General features: G+C 48.6%; 1 protein-coding gene across 1 annotated transcript in view; it reads right to left on the bottom strand.

Annotated features, from left to right (window-relative positions):
• TSPEAR (thrombospondin type laminin G domain and EAR repeats) overlaps positions 1-19,197 on the bottom strand; it is an 84,949-nt gene that overhangs the window by 53,548 nt on the left and 12,204 nt on the right. Inside the window, exons 2-5 of the mRNA XM_027835070.3 lie at positions 15,662-15,882; positions 15,166-15,404; positions 13,107-13,197; positions 1,602-1,758 (exon numbers count right to left, since the gene is read on the bottom strand). Coding sequence (XP_027690871.2) covers positions 1,602-1,758; positions 13,107-13,197; positions 15,166-15,404; positions 15,662-15,882 — 708 coding nt within the window. The remainder of the gene's footprint in view (positions 1-1,601; positions 1,759-13,106; positions 13,198-15,165; positions 15,405-15,661; positions 15,883-19,197) is intronic.

The raw sequence follows: 19,197 nt of genomic DNA, 5'->3' as shown, positions 1-19,197 counted from the left end.
GAGGAATCACACTGGTGTGAGCCAGCGGAAACTCAGGCATGGAGATATATTAATGGATTCCTCCCAGAATTCCAGAGTGAGCTCCCTGCTCTATTCCCTTCGGGGACACAAAGACCTGGACCACAAGCCCTGGAAGATGCTGCACTATGCTTAGAATGATAGTAAATAGCCTGGAGGGGAAACAAAACCACAGCAGTGCTTAGAATAACAGCATAGGGAATAACACTGGGATGTTTTCTGAGCAAGAGAGACCAGCCCAGACCTGTTTCCACAGAGCTCCACACAGCAGAGCTCTAATGAGAATATTACTGTGCATTACAGGCATTACATCCCCAGGACAGCTCTCACAGTTCTGATCTGCGATTCTGCTGGCAGGGCCTTGTTCCCTAGCAATTCTCAGAAGTGGCGTTTGCAAACTGACACATACCGCAAAGATCAGACTCAGAAACGCAGCTTCCCTTGCTATTTCCAAGGGATAAAACCAGCTTCCTTATTGACAGGGCTCTGCAGAATTTGCCACCCAATCCACCCCTTGCCAGAACTGGATGCTAGCCTAAGCTTTCATGTTAAAAAAAAAAAAAATTAAGGTTGTAGCTATTATGGGACTGACAAACACCTTCCAAACAGGAACAGAATGCAAAACACAATAGTGCTACCTGCCTGAGTCTGCAGACAGCTTGACACAATGAATATGAATGGCCTGAATTGTCCCCATGCGATTTAATAAGGTCTTCACGCTGAAGTCTAATGAAGACTGAATGGCGGATTTATTTCAGGAGTGGGTCTCTGGACTGCTGTATGGGCCAACTCTCCTCCCTGCATCATCCTGTTGGGCCCTCTCTCCATATGCCCCATCCTAAGACTATTCATTAGCGTCAACTCTTACCCAGACCAATAGATTAGACCAAATCAGTCATTTCTGGGCCAAGCCATTCTGGAGTTATGACAAGCCAAAACAAACCTTCAGAAGGGGAGAAAACCTTCCTTTTTTAACCCTCGTCTCTCTCAAAACCCTCGTCTCTCTCTCTCTCGACACGCCATTCACTTTTCAGAAAGATACCCACCCTAAAATCATCCAGGAAGCTTATAGCAGAACAAGAAGCTGGGTCTGCTGCTGCCCAGGCCCCTCACCGTAGTCACTTTACTATCCTTCTTCTAAATATACTACTGTTTTAAGATAAGATTCTTCCTATACTGTACTTACAGGAAATTGCTTAGGGAAATACATTGTCTTGCATATTGCTGTTAACTAAGTGTTGTTCTGGGAAAGGAGATGAGCTACTGCTATTCCTTCCAAGCTTGGCCCAGGCACCTGATGAGAAATACCCACAAGATTGCTCTGTTCCATGACTGATTCTGCAAGTTTCCAAGAAAAGGAATAGGATAAAATCAATGGAAGACAAAAATTCCTTCCCCTGAGATGCTAAATGCCTTGCAACTCTTGCCTGCTTGCTATGCAGTCCACTCACCGTGGTTGGCTTTCCCATCAGACTAGTATCAGGCTCCGTGCGGTTAGAAAGCAGCACTAAGGTTCTGCTCTAACGTTCTGCTAATGCGCGATGGTGAAGCACCTCATGAACTATCTGCTGCAAGTTACTGACCGTCAGGGTATTTCAGCACCTCATTGCTCGCTGGCTTCACTGGGAGATCCTGCAGTACTGGGGGGATGGAGAGCACTGCTAGCTTAAAGTTCATGTTAGTGCACATCCTTGAGGTAGCATCAGATCCTGGCAACAGGACTAGCTGTCTTAACAAGCCCTGAAAAGAGAGGAAGAAAAACTAGGGAGATCAAGTTTCAGAGTAACAGCCGTGTTAGTCTGTATTCGCAAAAAGAAAAGGAGGACTTGTGGCACCTTAGAGACTAACCAATTTATCTGAGCATAAGCTTTCATGAGCTACAGCTCACTTCATCGGATGCATACTGTGGAAAATACAGAAGATGTTTTTATACACACAAACCATGAAAAAATGGGTGTTTATCACTACAAAAGGTTTTCTCTCCCGCCACCCTACTCTCCTGCTGGTAATAGCTTATCTAAAGTGATCACTCTCCTTACAATGTGTATGATAATCAAGGTGGGCCATTTCCAGCACAAATCCAGGTTTTCTCCCCCCCCCCCCCAAAAAAAACCCCACTCTCCTGTTGGTAATAGCTTATCTAAATTGATCATTCTCCTTACAATGTGTATGATAATCAAGGTGGGCCATTTCCAGCACAAATCCAGGGTTTAACAAGAACGTCTGAGGGACAGTTGAGGGGGCGGGGGGGGGAGAAACAAACATGGGGAAATAGATTACTTTTTATAATGACTCAACCATTCCCAGTCTCTATTCAAGCCTAAGTTAATTGTATCCAATTTGCAAATTAATTCCAATTCAGCAGTCTCTCGTTGGAGTCTGTTTTCGAAGTTTTTTTGTTGAAGGATAGTCACTTTGAGATCAGAAATCGAGTGACCAGAGAGATTGAAGTGTTCTCTGACTGGTTTTTGAATGTTATAATTCTTGACATCTGATTTGTGTCCATTTATTCTTTTACGTAGAGATTGTCCAGTTTGACCAATGTACATGGCAGAGGGGCATTGCTGGCACATGATGGCATATATCACATTGGTGGATGTGCAGGTGAACGAGCCTTTGATAGTGTGGCTGATGTTATTAGGCCCTGTGATGGTGTCCCTTGAATAGATATGTGGGCACAGTTGGCAACAGGCTTTGTTGCAAGGATAGGTTCCCGGGTTAGTGGTTCTGTTGTGTGGTATGTGGTTGCTGGTGAGTATTCGCTTCAGGTTGGGGGGCTGTCTGTAGGCAAGGACTGGCCTGTCTTCCAAGATTTGTGAGAGTGTTGGGTCATCCTTCAGGATAGGTTGTAGATCCTTGATAATGCGTTGGAGGGGTTTTAGTTGGGGGCTGAAGGTGACGGCTAGTGGCGTTCTGTTATTTTCTTTGTTAGGCCTGTGCTGTAGTAGGTGATTTCTGGGAACTCTTCTGGCTCTATCAATCTGTTTCTTCACTTCAGCAGATGGGTATTGTAGTGGTAAGAATGCTTGATAGAGATCTTGTAGGTATTTGTCTCTGTCTGAGGGGTTGGAGCAAATGCAGTTGTATCGCAGAGCTTGGCTGTAGACAATGGATCGTGTGGTGTGGTCAGGGTGAAAGCTGGAGGCATGTAGGTAGGAATAATCCATCAAGACTGCAGGGCACGGTGGTGGTCTGTGGTTTGAATTTCCCTTAAACTCCTACAGTCTGAGTGGGTGTGATTCATGAACGAGGGTCAGAGTGTAATGACACCATCTTAGCTTTCCAAGATGTCCATCCACAGCAGTTCTAGAGCCATCATCATATTAATGTCAATGATGAGACAATTAGCTTTAAAAAGACCTCGCTGCCAAATTAGAGACGAAGAATGACCACAGGCAACTGTCCCCTTGCCTTTACAAAATCACTGACACTTCAAAAACCACATCAGTCCCAAAGATAAGGGACAGTCAATATTTTTTCACACCTCTAAGATATTTGCTTAAAAACTTTTGACATTTTAACAAACTGCCTGAGTCACTTTCTATGTGTCATGCAAGTCTGGGAAAATGCAAGGAAATGTTGGGTCAGATTCCAGTGCATGTGGCTAGCCTTCCTCTTGCAGGTGCGTCAGCAATTTTACACACGGCACTTCGCTCCCTATCAACCCACAGCATAGCCTGCTATGAGTGGAGCATATGGCAGGTGTAGCTGACAAACTGACATTGGATTTCTGTGTACTGCGCTTTTACATTTCCCGTGCTCAGAGCCGGATCCACAGCCCATTGAAATCAATGGGAGTTGCTTTGGGTTAGGGAAGCAGGGGCACACTTTTCAAAGGTGTTTAGGGATATAAAGATGAACATAGCCATCTAGTGGTATTTTCAAAACACACCTATACATCTAATGGTATTTTCAAACTCTCATAAGATACCTAATTTATGGGTTTCAATGGGAATTGGATGCCTAACTTGCTTAGGCACATTGGAAAATCTCACTAGGCCTCTGTCTGCATCTTTAGGCACCTAAATAATCTGGCTCTCAGTGCATAGATACGGCAGTGCTCAGCTTTGCGTAAAACACCTAAACTACACAGGTAGATTCATGTAGAGTTCATTGGCCATTTTGTTCTCAGAGCTGTCTCTAGTCTGGAACAGAGGAAACGCACACACTGTGCTCGCTTTTGGAGACTACTTTTGTTCTTACCTGCTGATTTCCTTAATCTAAAAGGCCAGTTATTTGAGACTGCAGGGGCGTGCTTTGTTCTTGCCTGTGGATACATAACAGCCAGCAGGGCTTGTTCTGTCTAGGGGTGGGCTTCAGATACATGACTGACATTCACTGTGCCCACTTCTCTCAGAAAAAACACGGGTTAACCTGGTGTTTGTGCCAACGGCTTGGCAAAGGAAAAGCAGCTTGAAACAGAGGACTGACCATGCTATGCAGAGGAAGAATTATGTCCTTGCTGCACCACCATATGAGCTCAGGTCCCTACCTTTGCACACAGGGGATGGTAATTTACTGCTGGCATGTCTCAACAACAAATTGCTTCCCCGACTCTCTGCACTGGCCAGAAAAGGGCGAGTGGAGCCAATGCTCTGCCCATTCCCAGCCCAGCCCCACCCATCTGCCCTGCTCACTCCTGCGCCTGGCCTCAGGGCCTGGACTCCTGTGTGGGGTAAAAGGCTGGCATTCATCCCCACAGGGGTGCCCAGGCCAAGCCACTGCCCTGCCCTTCGAGGGCTGCTCTTAAACCATGTCACCCTCGAGGTGAGCTGGGGGCAGAGCCCCGGTGCGGGGATGGTGCTGTACCTCTCCAAGGCCTTCCTCCGGGGAGCTGCGCTAGCCGCACTCCGAGCCCAACCCAGCTCCTGAATGGCCTCTGTCCTCGGGGGCGTGACTCTGTCAGCAAAGATGGGGGGAGGCAGGCCCCGAAGTGCCGCCAGCCCCTTGCACAAGCAGAAGGCCCAGCACAGCGAGGCCCCTTCACCCCCCCCTGCAGCCTCACCCTTACAGCCGAAGTCCCCTCACGCCCAAGTTTCCCCCCTCAGTCCTCCCAAACTGCCAGCCTCTCCTCCCCCCAAACCCCTTATCCTCCCTTCTCCCTCTTCCCCAGCCCCCCATCCTTCCCTCCCCTTCCCACCAACCCCCAAATACTCACATCCCCAAACCCCTTCATCCTCCCCCTTCCCCAGCCTCCCCATCCTCTCCTCCCCTTCCTACCAACCCCCAAACCTTCCCTCCCTCAAACCCCCAAATCCTCCCCTCTCCCAAAACATCCACAAAAACTCCCCTCCCCAGCCACCAACCCATCAAATCTTCCCTCCCTCAAACCCCCAAATCCTCCGTCCCCTCACACCAAGCCCCCAAATCTTCCCTTCCTGCAACACCCTCATCCTCCCCTCCCCCCACCAACACCCTCATTTCCTGGAGGGGCCTATTTCCTGGAGCTCTGACAGCCCATCCAGAGGAAAGAACTTGGCATGTCCTGCAGGTGATTCAGCAATGGCACCCAACATGGTGACTCCCACTGGCTGGATTGTGTGTCCTAGAGCAGCAAGAAACTACTCCATTAGCAATCCTTTTCCTCCATGGCATGCTCCACATCTGAGCCCCCTCCACAACCTCCTTTGCAAGAGTCGCTCACCAAGTTCTCCACCTGTGCAGCCAGTAGTGGGAACTCAGTGGGCTCTGGCTGATGGTTCTGACCCTGTGATCACAGGGGTGGCTGTAGGCCATTCTCTTGCTTTCAAGTTATCCATTATGTCGCAAGCACGCTTTATTTCATATTTGTAGCCTGTGGATGTGGGCCTGCGGGAGGGAAGGTCTCCAGGGATAGATCACTGGGGCGGACAGTGTTGTATTTGCTGTTTCAGTGAAGGATGAGGCTGGTTTCAGGACAACACATTTATCTAACTAGCAACAAGAGATGAGAGACAGGGGAAACAAATTACTGCCTAATGTTTTAACAACTCACCTGACTGCATAGCTGCCTCTGGAAAAGAGCTGTGAGATATTTCATCTCCTAACTGTCAGGGTGGTTAAGCACTGGAACAAATTGCCCAGGGACATTGTGGAATCTCCATCATTGGAGATTTTTAAGAGCAGGTTAGACAAACACCTGTCAGGGATGGTCTAGAGAATACTTAGTTCTGCCATGAGTGCAGGGGACTGGAGTAGATGACGTCTTGAAGTCTCTTCCAGTTCTACGATTCTATGATATGATAACTCATTTTCCAACAATATTCGCTCCCACATTTAAATGAACTCTCTTTGGCCACGTTTGCTGCCCTGTGTGCTTGCTTTCTGCAAACACCCAACCAATTGAGATTTACTCACATCAATGTTCAGAGAAACGCAATTTCAAAGTCATGTGTTTGAGTGTTTGTGGGAAACTAACTTTAAATCCCCACCCACAAGTATTTGGAGGTCCTTGCAATCGCATCCAGCCACAATACCATGTGACTTTCTGGCCACCACAGCTCAGATTTTAATTCTGAAATTCTCAGAGAGAGACCCGCTCTCAGTCAATTCAGAAAGTAAAAAACTAATTCAATGCAACATTTGCTGAATAAATGTGGATAACTAATACATTCAAGGAAAATCACCAGGGGTCACAGATATTCACCAAGCAGCAGAGAGGCTAAATCTGGATGCATTTGTTGTGAATTATTTGCTCTGCTGTCCCAAGGAACTCACTGTCAAGTTCCTGAGAGAGGGTGAAGCTGAGAGGCAGAAGCGTTGCAGTTTTTAACATGGTGAAATAAACCCCCTCCCTAGTAGTCTAGGCCATGCGTGTAGTGCCCAGCTGCTAGACTGAATCCATCCCGCCACACTTAGCTCTTACACCCGTATGTACAAAGAGCTCTCCAAACATCACACGCTCCTAGGCTTTCACAGCTGAATGAAAATTAGGTTTTCCCCCAGCAGTGATTAGATCGGGGTAGGCAAACTTTTTGGACTGAGGGCCACATTGGAGTGCGAAACTGTATGGAGGGCCGGGTAGAGAAGGCTGTGCCCCCCAAACAGCCTGGACCCTACCCCCTATTCGCCCCCTCCCACTTCCTGCCCCCTGACTGTCATCCTCAGAACCCCCGACCCATCCAACCCCCCTGCTCCTTGTCCCCTGACCGCCCCCTCCCGGGACCCCCCGCCCCTAACTGCCCCCCCCGGGACCCCATCCCCTTTCCAACCCCCCCTGTTCCCTGACTGTCCTGAACCCTATCCACACACCCATCCCCTGACAGACCTCCCGGGATTCCCATGCCCTATCCAACCCACCCTGTTCCCCGACCCCTGACTGCCCCAGAACCTCCGCCCCATCCAACCGCCCCCTGCTCTCTGTCCCCTGACTGCCCCCTGGGACCCCCCCACCTCAACTGTCCCCTGTCCCATGACTGCCCCCCAGGACCCCCTACCCAACCCCCCCACCACCGCCACCCCCTTACCATGCTGCTCAGAGCAGAAGAAGCTCGCAGCCCCGCTGCCCGCGCGGCGGCATAACTACAGGGAAGGGGAACCGGGGGAGGGGCCGGGGACTGGCCTCCCAGGCCAGGAGCTCAGGGGCCGGGCAGGACAGTCCCGCGGGCTGGATGTGGCCTGTGGGCCGTAGTTTGCCCACCTCTGGATTAGATGCTGATATAGCAAGCCCAGGCACATTGGATCATTTCTCTGCACAGCTCTGCCAATGCACCTGAATCTGGCCCTGCAGCTCACCCCCTTATTCCAGCCTTGATGCTCTCAGTGGTTGAGGCTGTCAGTTATGCTGGACTGTGTGGTGGAGAAGCTAAATTAATTCTTTTTATTGGTCTTCACTTCAGAGGATGTGCGGGGGATTCCCACACTTGAGCCGTTCTTTTTAGTGTCCCAGACTGATGAACAGCAATTATCACAAGACTAGCAACAAAATCACGAGAACTGGCACCATTGCATATGTTTGGGTTTAAACTTGTCACAAACGGTTTGTAACTTAAACAGGACCTGTGCAGGAGAGCCCCAGCATGAAACTGACTAGCTGCTCTTCCCAACCCAAGCTGCGAGAAATGTAAAGACTGAACAAACAGCATAAATGGGGAAAGATCAATTAGGTGTTTAGAATTCCTTTAATCTGATGCTATTGTACCATGTCCTGGGTGTGCTTTGATGCAGCAGAAAGCCAGTCAAAATCAAGTAGGGGATTGAACCTACACTCAACCCCACCCCCTGCTCAGGGGCATGGTCCATGACGACTCTCTCCCCTGGCAATGGGAGAGGGCATCAGGATGGCAATACCCATACACAGTGTTTCCCCAGCTCTTTAGGGGAGCGCTTTCCTCTGTGGTTCTCAGTCAGCTGGGAACATTCATGGGCTGTGCAGCCTAAGACAGGGTGCTCAATAGCTGCAGCTGTAGGGCAGGAATGGGGGGTGGTACCCAAGAGGGCCCTCCTCTGTGGTAATCAGGATGGGCACAACCTCTACCCCCACACCTGTGACCGGCCCCCTGAACCCCCTGATCTCCAGGACAGTCCTTATCATTTGACTTGAGGATTCATGGCTCTCTGTGTTTTGAGCACAGATACAGCAGGGCCCAAACACGCGCAGGACTGGGTGAGTTGCTGCAGAGCCAGCTAACTTGTTTTCCCTGCTCCTGCCTGCCAAGTGATATGAGCTTGGGACTTCTCTCCTCCTGCTTTGCTACTAGTCCAAGCAAGGAAATGGTCTTTAAAAAGCAACAACGTTCTTACTCACCCATCATTTACTCAACCCCAAAACATAAAACCCTTTTGAAAAAAAAGAAACAAAAGCTAAAACAGACACATGGATCAGTCTCCAATATAAGACCCATGCACCTGTCATTTCACTATAAATCAAGGCTGTTATACTCTTCGCCTATTAAACTACACAGAAAACATTATTCTCAAAAAGAAAAGGAGTACTTGTGGCACCTTAAAGACTAACAAATTTATTTGAGCATAAGCTTTCATGAGTTACAGCTCAATTCATCAGATGCATTCAGTGGAAAATACAGTGGGGAGATTTATATACATAGAGAACATGAAACAATGGGTGTTACCATACACACTGTAACCGGAGTGATCACTTAAGGTGAGCTATTACCAGCAGGAGAGCGGGGGTGGGTGGGGGGGTGGGAAGGGAGGGGATTTTTGTAGTGATAATCAAGGTGGGCCATTTCCAGCAGTTGACAAGAACGTCTCAGGAACAGTGTGGCGGGCGAGATAAACATGGGGAAATAGTTTTACTTTGTGTAATGACCCATCCACTCCCAGTCTCTATTCAAGCCTAAGTTAATTGTATCCAGTTTGCAAATTAATTCCAAAAAGAAACTACAGCATTTGCTCAAGAAATTCCCTGAAAAAGCACAAGAATAAATCCGCACAGACACAGCCCTGGAACCCCGACCTGGGGTATTCTATCCGCTACCCAAGATCCATAAACTTGGAAATCCTGGGCACCCCATCATCTCAGGCATTAGCACCCTGACAGCAGGATTGTCTGGCTATGTGGACTCCCTCCTCAGGCCCTACGCTACCAGCACTCCCAGCTATCTTCGAGACACCACTGACTTCCTGAGGAAACTACAATCCATCGGTGATCTTCCAGAAAACACCATCCTGGCCACTATGGATGTAGAAGCCCTCTACACCAACATTCCATACAAAGATGGACTACAAGCCGTCAGGAACAATATCCCCGATAATGTCACGGCAAACCTGGTGGCTGACCTTTGTGACTTTGTCCTCACCCACAACTATTTCACATTTGGGGACAATGTATACCTTCAAATCAGTGGCACTGCTATGGGTACCCGCATGGCCTCACAGTATGCCAACATTTTTATGGCTGACTTAGAACAACGCTTCCTTAGCTCTCATCCCCTAACGCCCCTACTCTACTTGCGCTACATTGATGACATCTTCATCATCTGGACCCATGGAAAAGAAGTCCTTGAGGAATTCCACCATGATTTCAACAGTTTCCATCCCACCATCAACCTCAGCCTGGACCAGTCCACACAAGAGATCCACTTCCTGGACACTACAGTGCTAATAAGCGATGGTCACATAAACACCACCCTATACCGGAAACCTACTGACTGCTATTCCTACCTACATGCCTCCAGCTTTCATCCAGACCACACCACACAATCCATTGTCTACAGCCAAGCTCTACGATACAACCGCATTTGCTCCAACCCCTCGGACAGAGACAAACACCTACAAGATCTCTATCAAGCATTCTTACAACTACAGTACCCACCTGCTGAAGTGAAGAAACAGATTGACAGAGCCAGAAGAGTACCCAGAAGTCACCCACTACAGGACAGGCCCAACAAAGAAAATAACAGAATGCCACTAGCAATCCCCTTCAGCCCCCAACTAAAACCTCTCCAACGCATCATCAAGGATCTACAACCTATCCTGAAGGATGACCCATCACTCTCACAGATCTTGGGAGACAGGCCAGTCCTTGCTTACAGACAGCCCCTCAACCTGAAGCAAATACTCACCAGCAACCACACACCACACAACAGAACCACTAACCCAGGAACCTAGCCTTGCAACAAAGCCCGTTGTCAACTGTGTCCACATATCTATTCAGGGGACAACATCATAGGGCCTAATCGCATCAGCCACACTATCGGAGGCTCGTTCACCTACACATCTACCAATGTGATATATGCCATCATGTGCAGCAATGCCCCTCTGCCATGTACATTGGCCAAACTGGACAGTCTCTACGTAAAAGAATAAATTGACACAAATTAGACGTCAAGAATTATAACATTCAAAAACCAGTCAGAGAACACTTCAGTCTCTTTGGTCGCTCAGTTACAGACGTAAAAGTGGCAATACTTCAACAAAAAAACTTCAAAAACAGACTCCAACGAGAGACTGCTGAATTGGAATTAATTTGCAAACTGGATACAATTAACTTAGGCTTGAATAAAGACTGGGAGTGGATGGGTCATTACACAAAGTAAAACTATTTCCCCATGTTTATCCCCCCCACCCCCAACTGTTCCTCAGACGTTCTTGTCAACTGCTGGAAATGGCCCACCTTGATTATCACTAAAAAGGGTTCCCCCCACCCCGCCCCCGCTGTCCTGCTGGTAATAGCTCACCTTAAGTGACCACTCTGGTTACAGTGTGTATGGTAACACCCATTGTTTCATGTTCTCTGTGTATATAAATCTCCCCACTGTATTTTCCACTGAATGCATCCGATGAAGTGAGCTGTAGCTCATGAATGCTTATGCTCAAATAAATTTATTAGTCTCTAAGGTGCCACAAGTACTCCTTTTCTTTTTGCGAATTCAGACTAACACAGATGCTACTCTGAAACCTGTCATTATTCTCAAAGGAATTATAAGTAATTTGACAAAATAAAATTTGGTGGCCAGTTAATAAATACATTTAATGGACATTACTTCCCTGTTTGCCAACATCTTTTAAATGAAAATTATTTAGAGACCAAAACAAAGACAACAAAACCCCATCATACCATTGGCAAGAGTGAAAGCTATTCTCTTGTGATGAAATTGGTCTCATATTCTATAAGAATTATGCTGTTGTTGATTACATGGGCAGTGGAAGGTTTATTATTACAATTATTGGTATTATCGACACAGATTTATATTGTGGTAACACACAAAGGTCCCATTACTAATCGGGGCCTCTTGGTGCAAAGCATGTAAGTCATAAATATGCATCCGTGCTCCATTGTACTGGGTGCTGTATAAACACAGAGTAAAAGGTCAGTCTAAGTACAAGATGAGAGACAAAAGGCAAATACAGATAGATTCCCCCTCTAGTCACTTCATTGATCTTAAGTGCTTGCATTTGGTAACTAACATGACCGCTGACATACTCTATTTTCATTCAGCAACGTAACCAGCTGTGAAACAAAGTAACAGGCAACTGAATAATGCTTGAATTTTTGTTGGCCTTGCTGTTCCAAAAATAAGGGTAATCTGGTATCTACCATTGTCTTTGAGGGAGAAGATGAGCGCACCATCCAAAAATACCTAAAAGGAATAAGGCCCCAGTCTTGCAGAAAGAACCACATGGGTAAATCCATGTGCCCAGTGCTCATAATGGTGCCACTGGAACTCCACACTGGCACAGCAATCCGCTCGCATGCTATCAGTTGCAGGACCGGCGTCTACCCTATTAAGAAGTGACCCCAGATTTTCCAGGTTTGTTCTGTGACATTGGTCATGCTGTCTCGCAGCTGAATTCTGTACTGGGGGCAAAAACTGCATGGGAAGAAGCACATGGCCTCAGCTCAGAAATGTGCTTGCGTTTGCAATCATAAATCAGCAGGGAACAGAAGCAGCCATGTTAATCTCTATCAGAATTCTGTAACTGCCAGAATAGTGAATGGAGAAGCCACAACAGTGCAGATCAGCACTGTCCATCCTGGCTCCAGTCCTGCAGGGTTTGCTCACATTAGCAGAGCCATCCAGAGAATTAGGGATAAGGCCTTGCATCCTCAGAGGAATCCAAAGAACTCTGCAAAGTATTAAGGGGTGTGACAGCACTGGCCGCTCTGCAGCAATCCCGGCATCTCTGTACTGTCTATGGTGCAAGCAGGGGCTGTGGTCACCGGACGGAAGCCTGGGCTCATGAATAAAGAACTGGAATGAAACCCAGTGTAGATACTATCAGGACAGTGACCGAAGGCCAATGTGGCTGGGAGCCAATATGTGCTCAGGAACTGCCTTGGCCATTAGATGCTGTTTAATGGAGGGAGACAATAGAGGCCAGCATACCAGGGAGCTCCTAAGCCTTTTTCAGATGGTGGGGTTTTAAACTGGGGTCCCCTCCCACTGCCTTTGGGAGCTCGGCTGAGAAATGTGCAGCCATCTTTCCCAAAGGACAGCCCGGCACTCTGTGCTACCGGGGCCCAGTCTTCCTGAGAGGAGTGTGTCTCAAACAGATGATGCTTCTGGCCCAGAGATGGGGGCAACCCTGCACTGCCACTGCTAACATATCTCACCGGAGCCCACATGAGCCAGAGCCTGCCCTGTGTCTGATAATCGTGTTCTCAGAGCACACCGAGCCAATCCCATGTCACTAGTGACACTTACCGTGAATAGCCCTTTCCTTCTCCTCCTGCTCCCAACATAAAACCTGGATCCCTTCACAGCCAAGGATGCGGGGAACGGTGTATCCACCACCCTGGAGGGATTACAATAAGAGGCACATGAGCACAGAGCAGCTAACTTCATGGCATCCACTGGTGACTGGAAAGACCAACCCTGGGCCTGATGGCCTAAGGAGATTTGTGTAATTACAGCGCTCATTTGCTAGGAAGACAAATGTACACAGGCCTTGCCAGACTTGTTCAGATCAATGCTCATCTAGCCTGGGATCCTGCCTCAGACAGTGGCTATGATGGCTATTCATATTTGGACTCCTACTAAAAGACTTTTGCCTCAGTGATGATTTCATGTGGCAGAGAGTTCCACAAGGTAATTTGGTGATGGGCACTAAAGGTTTTCCTTTTCTCTGGATTTTAGGGAAGAACCAGGTCTCACAGGCTGTTTTGACTCTGATCTGGACAGAACATTCGGCGACTTTTCAGATGACAAGTCCCCTATGCAGGACTTCAGTGAGATTACTTAAGCTGACACTGTCTCTGCTCCCCTTCACATCTGCCTACCAAATCCTCCCTCCCCATTTGTAACACTGTAGATGCCCCAGATTATCCCCTTCCCTCCAGGGAAGGCACCCGCTCCCCCAGACCTTCCACCAGGGGTCAGTACCTTCCTCCTGAGCCAGCCAAGCTACAGCCGAGCCCCCGCCCTTCCCCCCAAAGGGGGAGCCAATGATGGACCCTTCTCACACTAAAGTCACCAGACAGCAGAGCCAATCAGCCTATGGACTGCCTGCAGCCAGTTTGGTGATTGTTATGTAGTATTTATACTGCAATAGCACCCAAAGGCCCTTCTCCCAAACTGATCCATCTTGCCTTGGAGCTGGGCAACATACATTTTGTAGGGGTTGCAAAAATTTTGGAAAGAAAATGAACAGTTTTTGTTTTGTCCAATGTTTCACTCGGTTTTGGGTTTTCATTTTTCTATGAAAAATTGCAAAGTGAAAATGGAAATTTTTCATTTTATTTAGAAAAAATTCATTTTGATTCCAAAAATGTTTCAGTTTTAGGAGGGCTCCCCCCTTTCCCACACTTTTACTCCCCCTACCTTTTTTCGGTGGGGGGGACTAAGAGCAAGAGGGAATTTCCCCAGTATTTCCAAATGAACATTTAGAATTTTTTTTTCAAAATCTCCTTGAAAACAGGCATTTCAGCTTAAAAAAAAAAAGAGTCATTTGTCAATGAAACCCTGTTTTTAACTGGCTTTTTGGTGACATTTTTCCAGCCAGCCCCAACACAGCTCAGAGCACCAGATCCCTGGCCTGAAACACAGGCTAAAGAGACGAGACAAACACAACACAGAAGTGGAGCATATGGTGGGGATGAGATGAGCAATAAGACACCTTCCTCTTTCCATTCCCTACCTCCCCATTCCCAAAATATCTCCCCCACCCCCACCCAGCTTACCCTGCCAATGCTGCCTCAGTGCACCCTCCTGCTGCCCTGCCCGCCTCATGGCACCTCTCCAGGGTGACTGACAGCCTCTAGCCCAGCATGATCGGACTCCAGCCAGCTCTGTTCTTCGTAACTCCATGGCAGAATGGCACAGAAAAGGGGAGACCGTGAACCTGGATTGGCTCAGTGCTCCCGCCCCGGAGGAGACGTTTGTGGAACTCCTCTTGGGGCAGGCAGGTCACCCCCAGTACCAAGGAGCCTGGCTGCAAACTTGGGGAAGAGAGCAGAGTCCTCCAAAAAATTGCTGACATTGCTGGGTACCCTCTGAGAATGCCAGGCTGGTGAGAGCTGGAGCAAGACTCTGCTTTCCAGGACTCCCTGCCTGAGGGCCAGGGACAGGACATAGAGTTCTGTCCTTTGTGCAGCATTGGGAAGCATCCAGGTTCTCTGCAGTGTTATGTGTGCCAGAGTGAGCTGGCAGGAGTAGACAGAGCAACAGCAAAGCCTGCAGAGCACCCACATCTGAAAAGCTTTCACCTCCTCCCAGCCAGCCCTACACCCAGGAGGTCCCCCTGAATTGCACTTACTATACATACACGTCAATGGGGATACTGCAGTCCACAGTTAGGGAGAAGAATGGCCCAGACACGGCCAAGACAAGTGTGTGCCACTGGTTGTCAGTTAAGGAGATGCCCTGGAAGGTGACCTGGGTCTGCCAGCTGTTGGAGAACTCTCTGCTCCAGAAGAGGAAGTAGAGTTTGTTCAGCGAGTACCTGAGCCCAACAAGCACCGTGTTGCTCTCCTCCTTCATCACAGTGAAGACATACTCGTTTTTCTGAAAGAGCAGGGAAAGGGCTAGTTCTGAGGCCAGCATTTGGGGCGTGGAGGCTGCCCATGGACGACTATACATTCAAACCTTTTTGCTCATTGATTGCACGGGAGAACTGAGAGCTCATAGGCAGGAAGGATGAGTTTGTGGTTGAGACTCTGGAGTGCAACTCAGGTCTGGATATGGGCTTGGGTCCTAACCATTCACCAAAGGGGAGGGGCATCCACACCCAGGGCCCTGGTGCAGGCATGGTTGGTGTTTACCTTTGGTGGGACGCTGAGGACCCTCAGGGTGATGATGATGGAGAATTCCTCTGGGAAGAGGTCACAGTAGAGGAAAATCTGGGAAGCCGGGAAGCTCAGGGCATGGCGTGCTGATGCAGAGAACTGAAACCCACGTGCCCCCTGCACTTGGAGCATCCGAATCCCACTTCTCACACCACTAGTCGGAACCACTTCCGAGAGAATATCCAGGGGGCGCAAGTCTGTGTCAGAGAAATCACAGAGCCACATCACTAAGGTTGCTCACGACCCTTGCCAATGGCATGAAGATCATCAGTAGGGCTGAGCTAAGAATGGATTTTTCCATTTGGGTACCAAACCAGAAAAAAAATCTGGTTAATTCAAAACCACTTTTTAAAAAAAAATTCTAATAAAAAATGTGTTCTGAATCAACTGTAATATTTTGGGTTGATTCAAAATGATTTTTGAGTTTTTAATTTCAAATTGGCTTTTTTCAGGTGTTTTTCACCCTTTGTGTGTGTGGGGGGGAGAGTTTTAATTGGCCAAATTTGAATTCAAAACACCTGTTTCAAAATGAAAAGGCCAAACAAGTTGTTTCTAAATGGCCAAAGTGAAACGTGTCAACTTTTTCAAAAAGAAAGTTCATTTTTTTCCCTCAGCCAAAAACCATTTGTTGAATTTGACCCAAATTCACAAATAGTTTGGGAGCACTGAAAAATGCTTTTTGTGACCAGAAAATCAATTCAGCTAAATAAGTAACTAAAACCACCCAGCTGGAATCATCAACAAATGTGGGGGGGAGATGATGGATCAGATGTGGGGAGAGGGGGGTAACAAACAAAACCCCCAAAAGCACAGCTGCCATGCCATGCGCACATTCCTTACCAGAGTCATGGCCTGGAATGACCACTGTCAGCTCCGCCCACCTGCTTCCCCTCCCCCTAGTCTATTTCTAACCCTCAATGTGCTGTGTCATTTTGGATGCAGGCTGTGCGCTCCTCTGGGCAATGTGCCTGTGGTTGCTTTTGGGAGGTGCCTCCCACACTGTGGGGGCTCAGAAAGAATCCTGGACAAGCACTCATCACGACACGTGCAGATGGCTCACGCACACCCCACGCTGCTGCATGGTGTCAGCGCTGTAGCATCGCTGGTTTGAGATGGCTGGATTCCTCATGAGCGGTGACACCCACTCACTTCTACAGCCCTGGACAGGAATTTGTTTGATGCCCTGTATTCTGCAGAGAGTCACAGAGTTCAAGGCCGGAAGGGGCCACCAGATCATAATCTGACCTGTACAGCACAAGCCCCCATCGCCACCCAGCCACAGTGCTTGAAGTGGGGAGAGGGCACAAGGGATTGCAGACCTGGCCAAATACTACTACTACTAATTTCAATTGAGCTAGGGGATTGAGGGGGACACTTCAAGCACCATCTTACCACAGCTGCTGCTCCCAGATTCTGAGAGGAGCCCCCACAGGGTTTTCAGACCACTTTGGGCACTGTTCAGCCACCTGCACGCCAAGCCCAACAACCTGAATTAACACAAAATATTACAGTCCACAGGACACTAGACTATTGTGTGCCAAAGTCAGAGAATGGAGAGACTGTGATGCACCAATGCCTGAGACCCCTGCATTGGCAGGAATGATTCAGTGAGAAATATCCAGATAATCCTGACAAGTGACCCGCACCCACGCACTGCAAAGAAAGGTGAAACCCCCTGAGGTCACTGCCAATCTGACGTGGTGGAAAATTCCTTCCCGACCCCACATGACAATCAGTTAGACATGTGAGCAAGATGCAGCCAGCCAAGCACCAGAGAGAGAATGTCTCGTGCCAGCTCAGAGCCCTGGCCCGCCCTGTCTAGTGTCCCATCTCCAGCCATGGCCATCCCTGATGCTTAGAAAACAACCTCTCCCCTCAAAAAATACATTGGGGGCGGGAGTTTCCTACCTGACCACAAAGGATTAAGAATGCTTTTTAACTCATGGGACTGATCAATGAAGCAGCGCCAGTTCACTCCGCATTGTAAACAATATCTGTATCCCTCTGCCTGTAAAGCCATCCCGGCTTGGAACCCGGAGTTCAGCTGTGCTTGGAGGGAGAGGAAAAATCCTGCTAATACATTTCAGATAATGTGACAGATTATCTCCCCCTATGCACTGGGGCCCAGGATCAGCCCAGGATCCACTTCAGTCTCTGCTGGCACAGATGTCCGTGCCGATGATAGAGGAGGGGTATTGATGGAAAGTGGCTTCTCCCTTCCCTCCACTGTGGGACCTGCATGAGAGTCGCCAGGGAAGCTCTGATCTAGCATGTCCTTTCCCATGGATCCCTGGCCATAAATTAATGCTGCCCACACCGTGCAGAATCCCCAGGAGGGAATGCCGGGCTCAGCTCCACCTCCGAAAAAGGATTGGTGATATCCACGTACAACAGAGCGTGGATGGCTGACAAACTGTTTTTGTCATGCACCTTTGAGCACTGCCCCTGCACTCCTCCCACCTTCCATGGGACTCACTCCAACACCCCAAACCTGTGAGATGCTTCAGACAACTGCTTAAAAAAACATTTCTTTCCTTCTTCAGCCCCCTACTCCCATCCTTCGGATATGGATTTCCTTCCCCTCCCCACCCCAGGGAAACAATGACCCTGCTCTGAGTTGCAGGGCAGTCGCTGCTCAGTCCTGTGCCAGGGACAGGTTAAAGAGCCAGTCGCTCTCAGTCCATCAGGCCAGCTTCCCGCTGAGACATAGCACTTGATTGCCAGCCCTGCTATGGCCCAGGAGATTGGCCCCTGCAATCCTGGCATTATAACAGCTACTGTAGGGATTTCTCAGTGGTGTTGCATTGGATCTGTGTGCTGCAGACAACATGCTCAATGAATAGGCTAATCAATGACTAGGCCAATCAAGCATGCGGGGATGGGGGAAGCCGGATTTAGAATAGAAGCCTGGCCCTTCTCTTCCAAAACTACTGGTCATTGTCACGTGAGCTAAAAGCCGTCTCCCTTCTATGGGGCTCATATCCTCTCTGCCACTAGGGGGCAACGCACACACATCCGATGAAGTGAGCTGTAGCTCACGAAAGCTTATGCTCAAATAAATTGGTTAGTCTCTAAGGTGCCACAAGTCCTCCTTTTCTTTCTAGTATAACACAGTCTTTCAAGTACAGTATGGTACTGAGGTGCCTGGCTTTACATGCCCCCGGGACACAAACAACAGTGTCAGCACAGCTTTCTAAAGACTCCTGGAAGCACAGAACACCCTGGGGAGGAATGCGGCCAGCCCAAACTCCTGCTGGTAAACGCCTTGTACAGCACCACCCCACCCACTGCGTGTCTGGCAGGCAGAGAGATGGGCAGAGGCGATGGGGTGTGGATCCCGATGTAGTTTTAGCCTAGAAATCATCCTTAACCAGAGCCTGCATCTGCATTTGCGGAAGTTCAGGTCTGGATTTACACTATGATTCAGGCTGGAGGCTCAAGCAGCTTTGGCGTTTGGGTGCAGAATCAAGGTCATCAAAGCTTCGGGAGCTGTTCCCACAGGAATTCAGTCA

The sequence above is a fragment of the Chelonia mydas genome, chromosome 9 (genome assembly GCF_015237465.2).
Source record: "Chelonia mydas isolate rCheMyd1 chromosome 9, rCheMyd1.pri.v2, whole genome shotgun sequence".
Lineage (NCBI taxonomy): Eukaryota > Metazoa > Chordata > Testudines > Cheloniidae > Chelonia > Chelonia mydas.
This window is presented reverse-complemented; position numbering and strand designations above follow the sequence as displayed.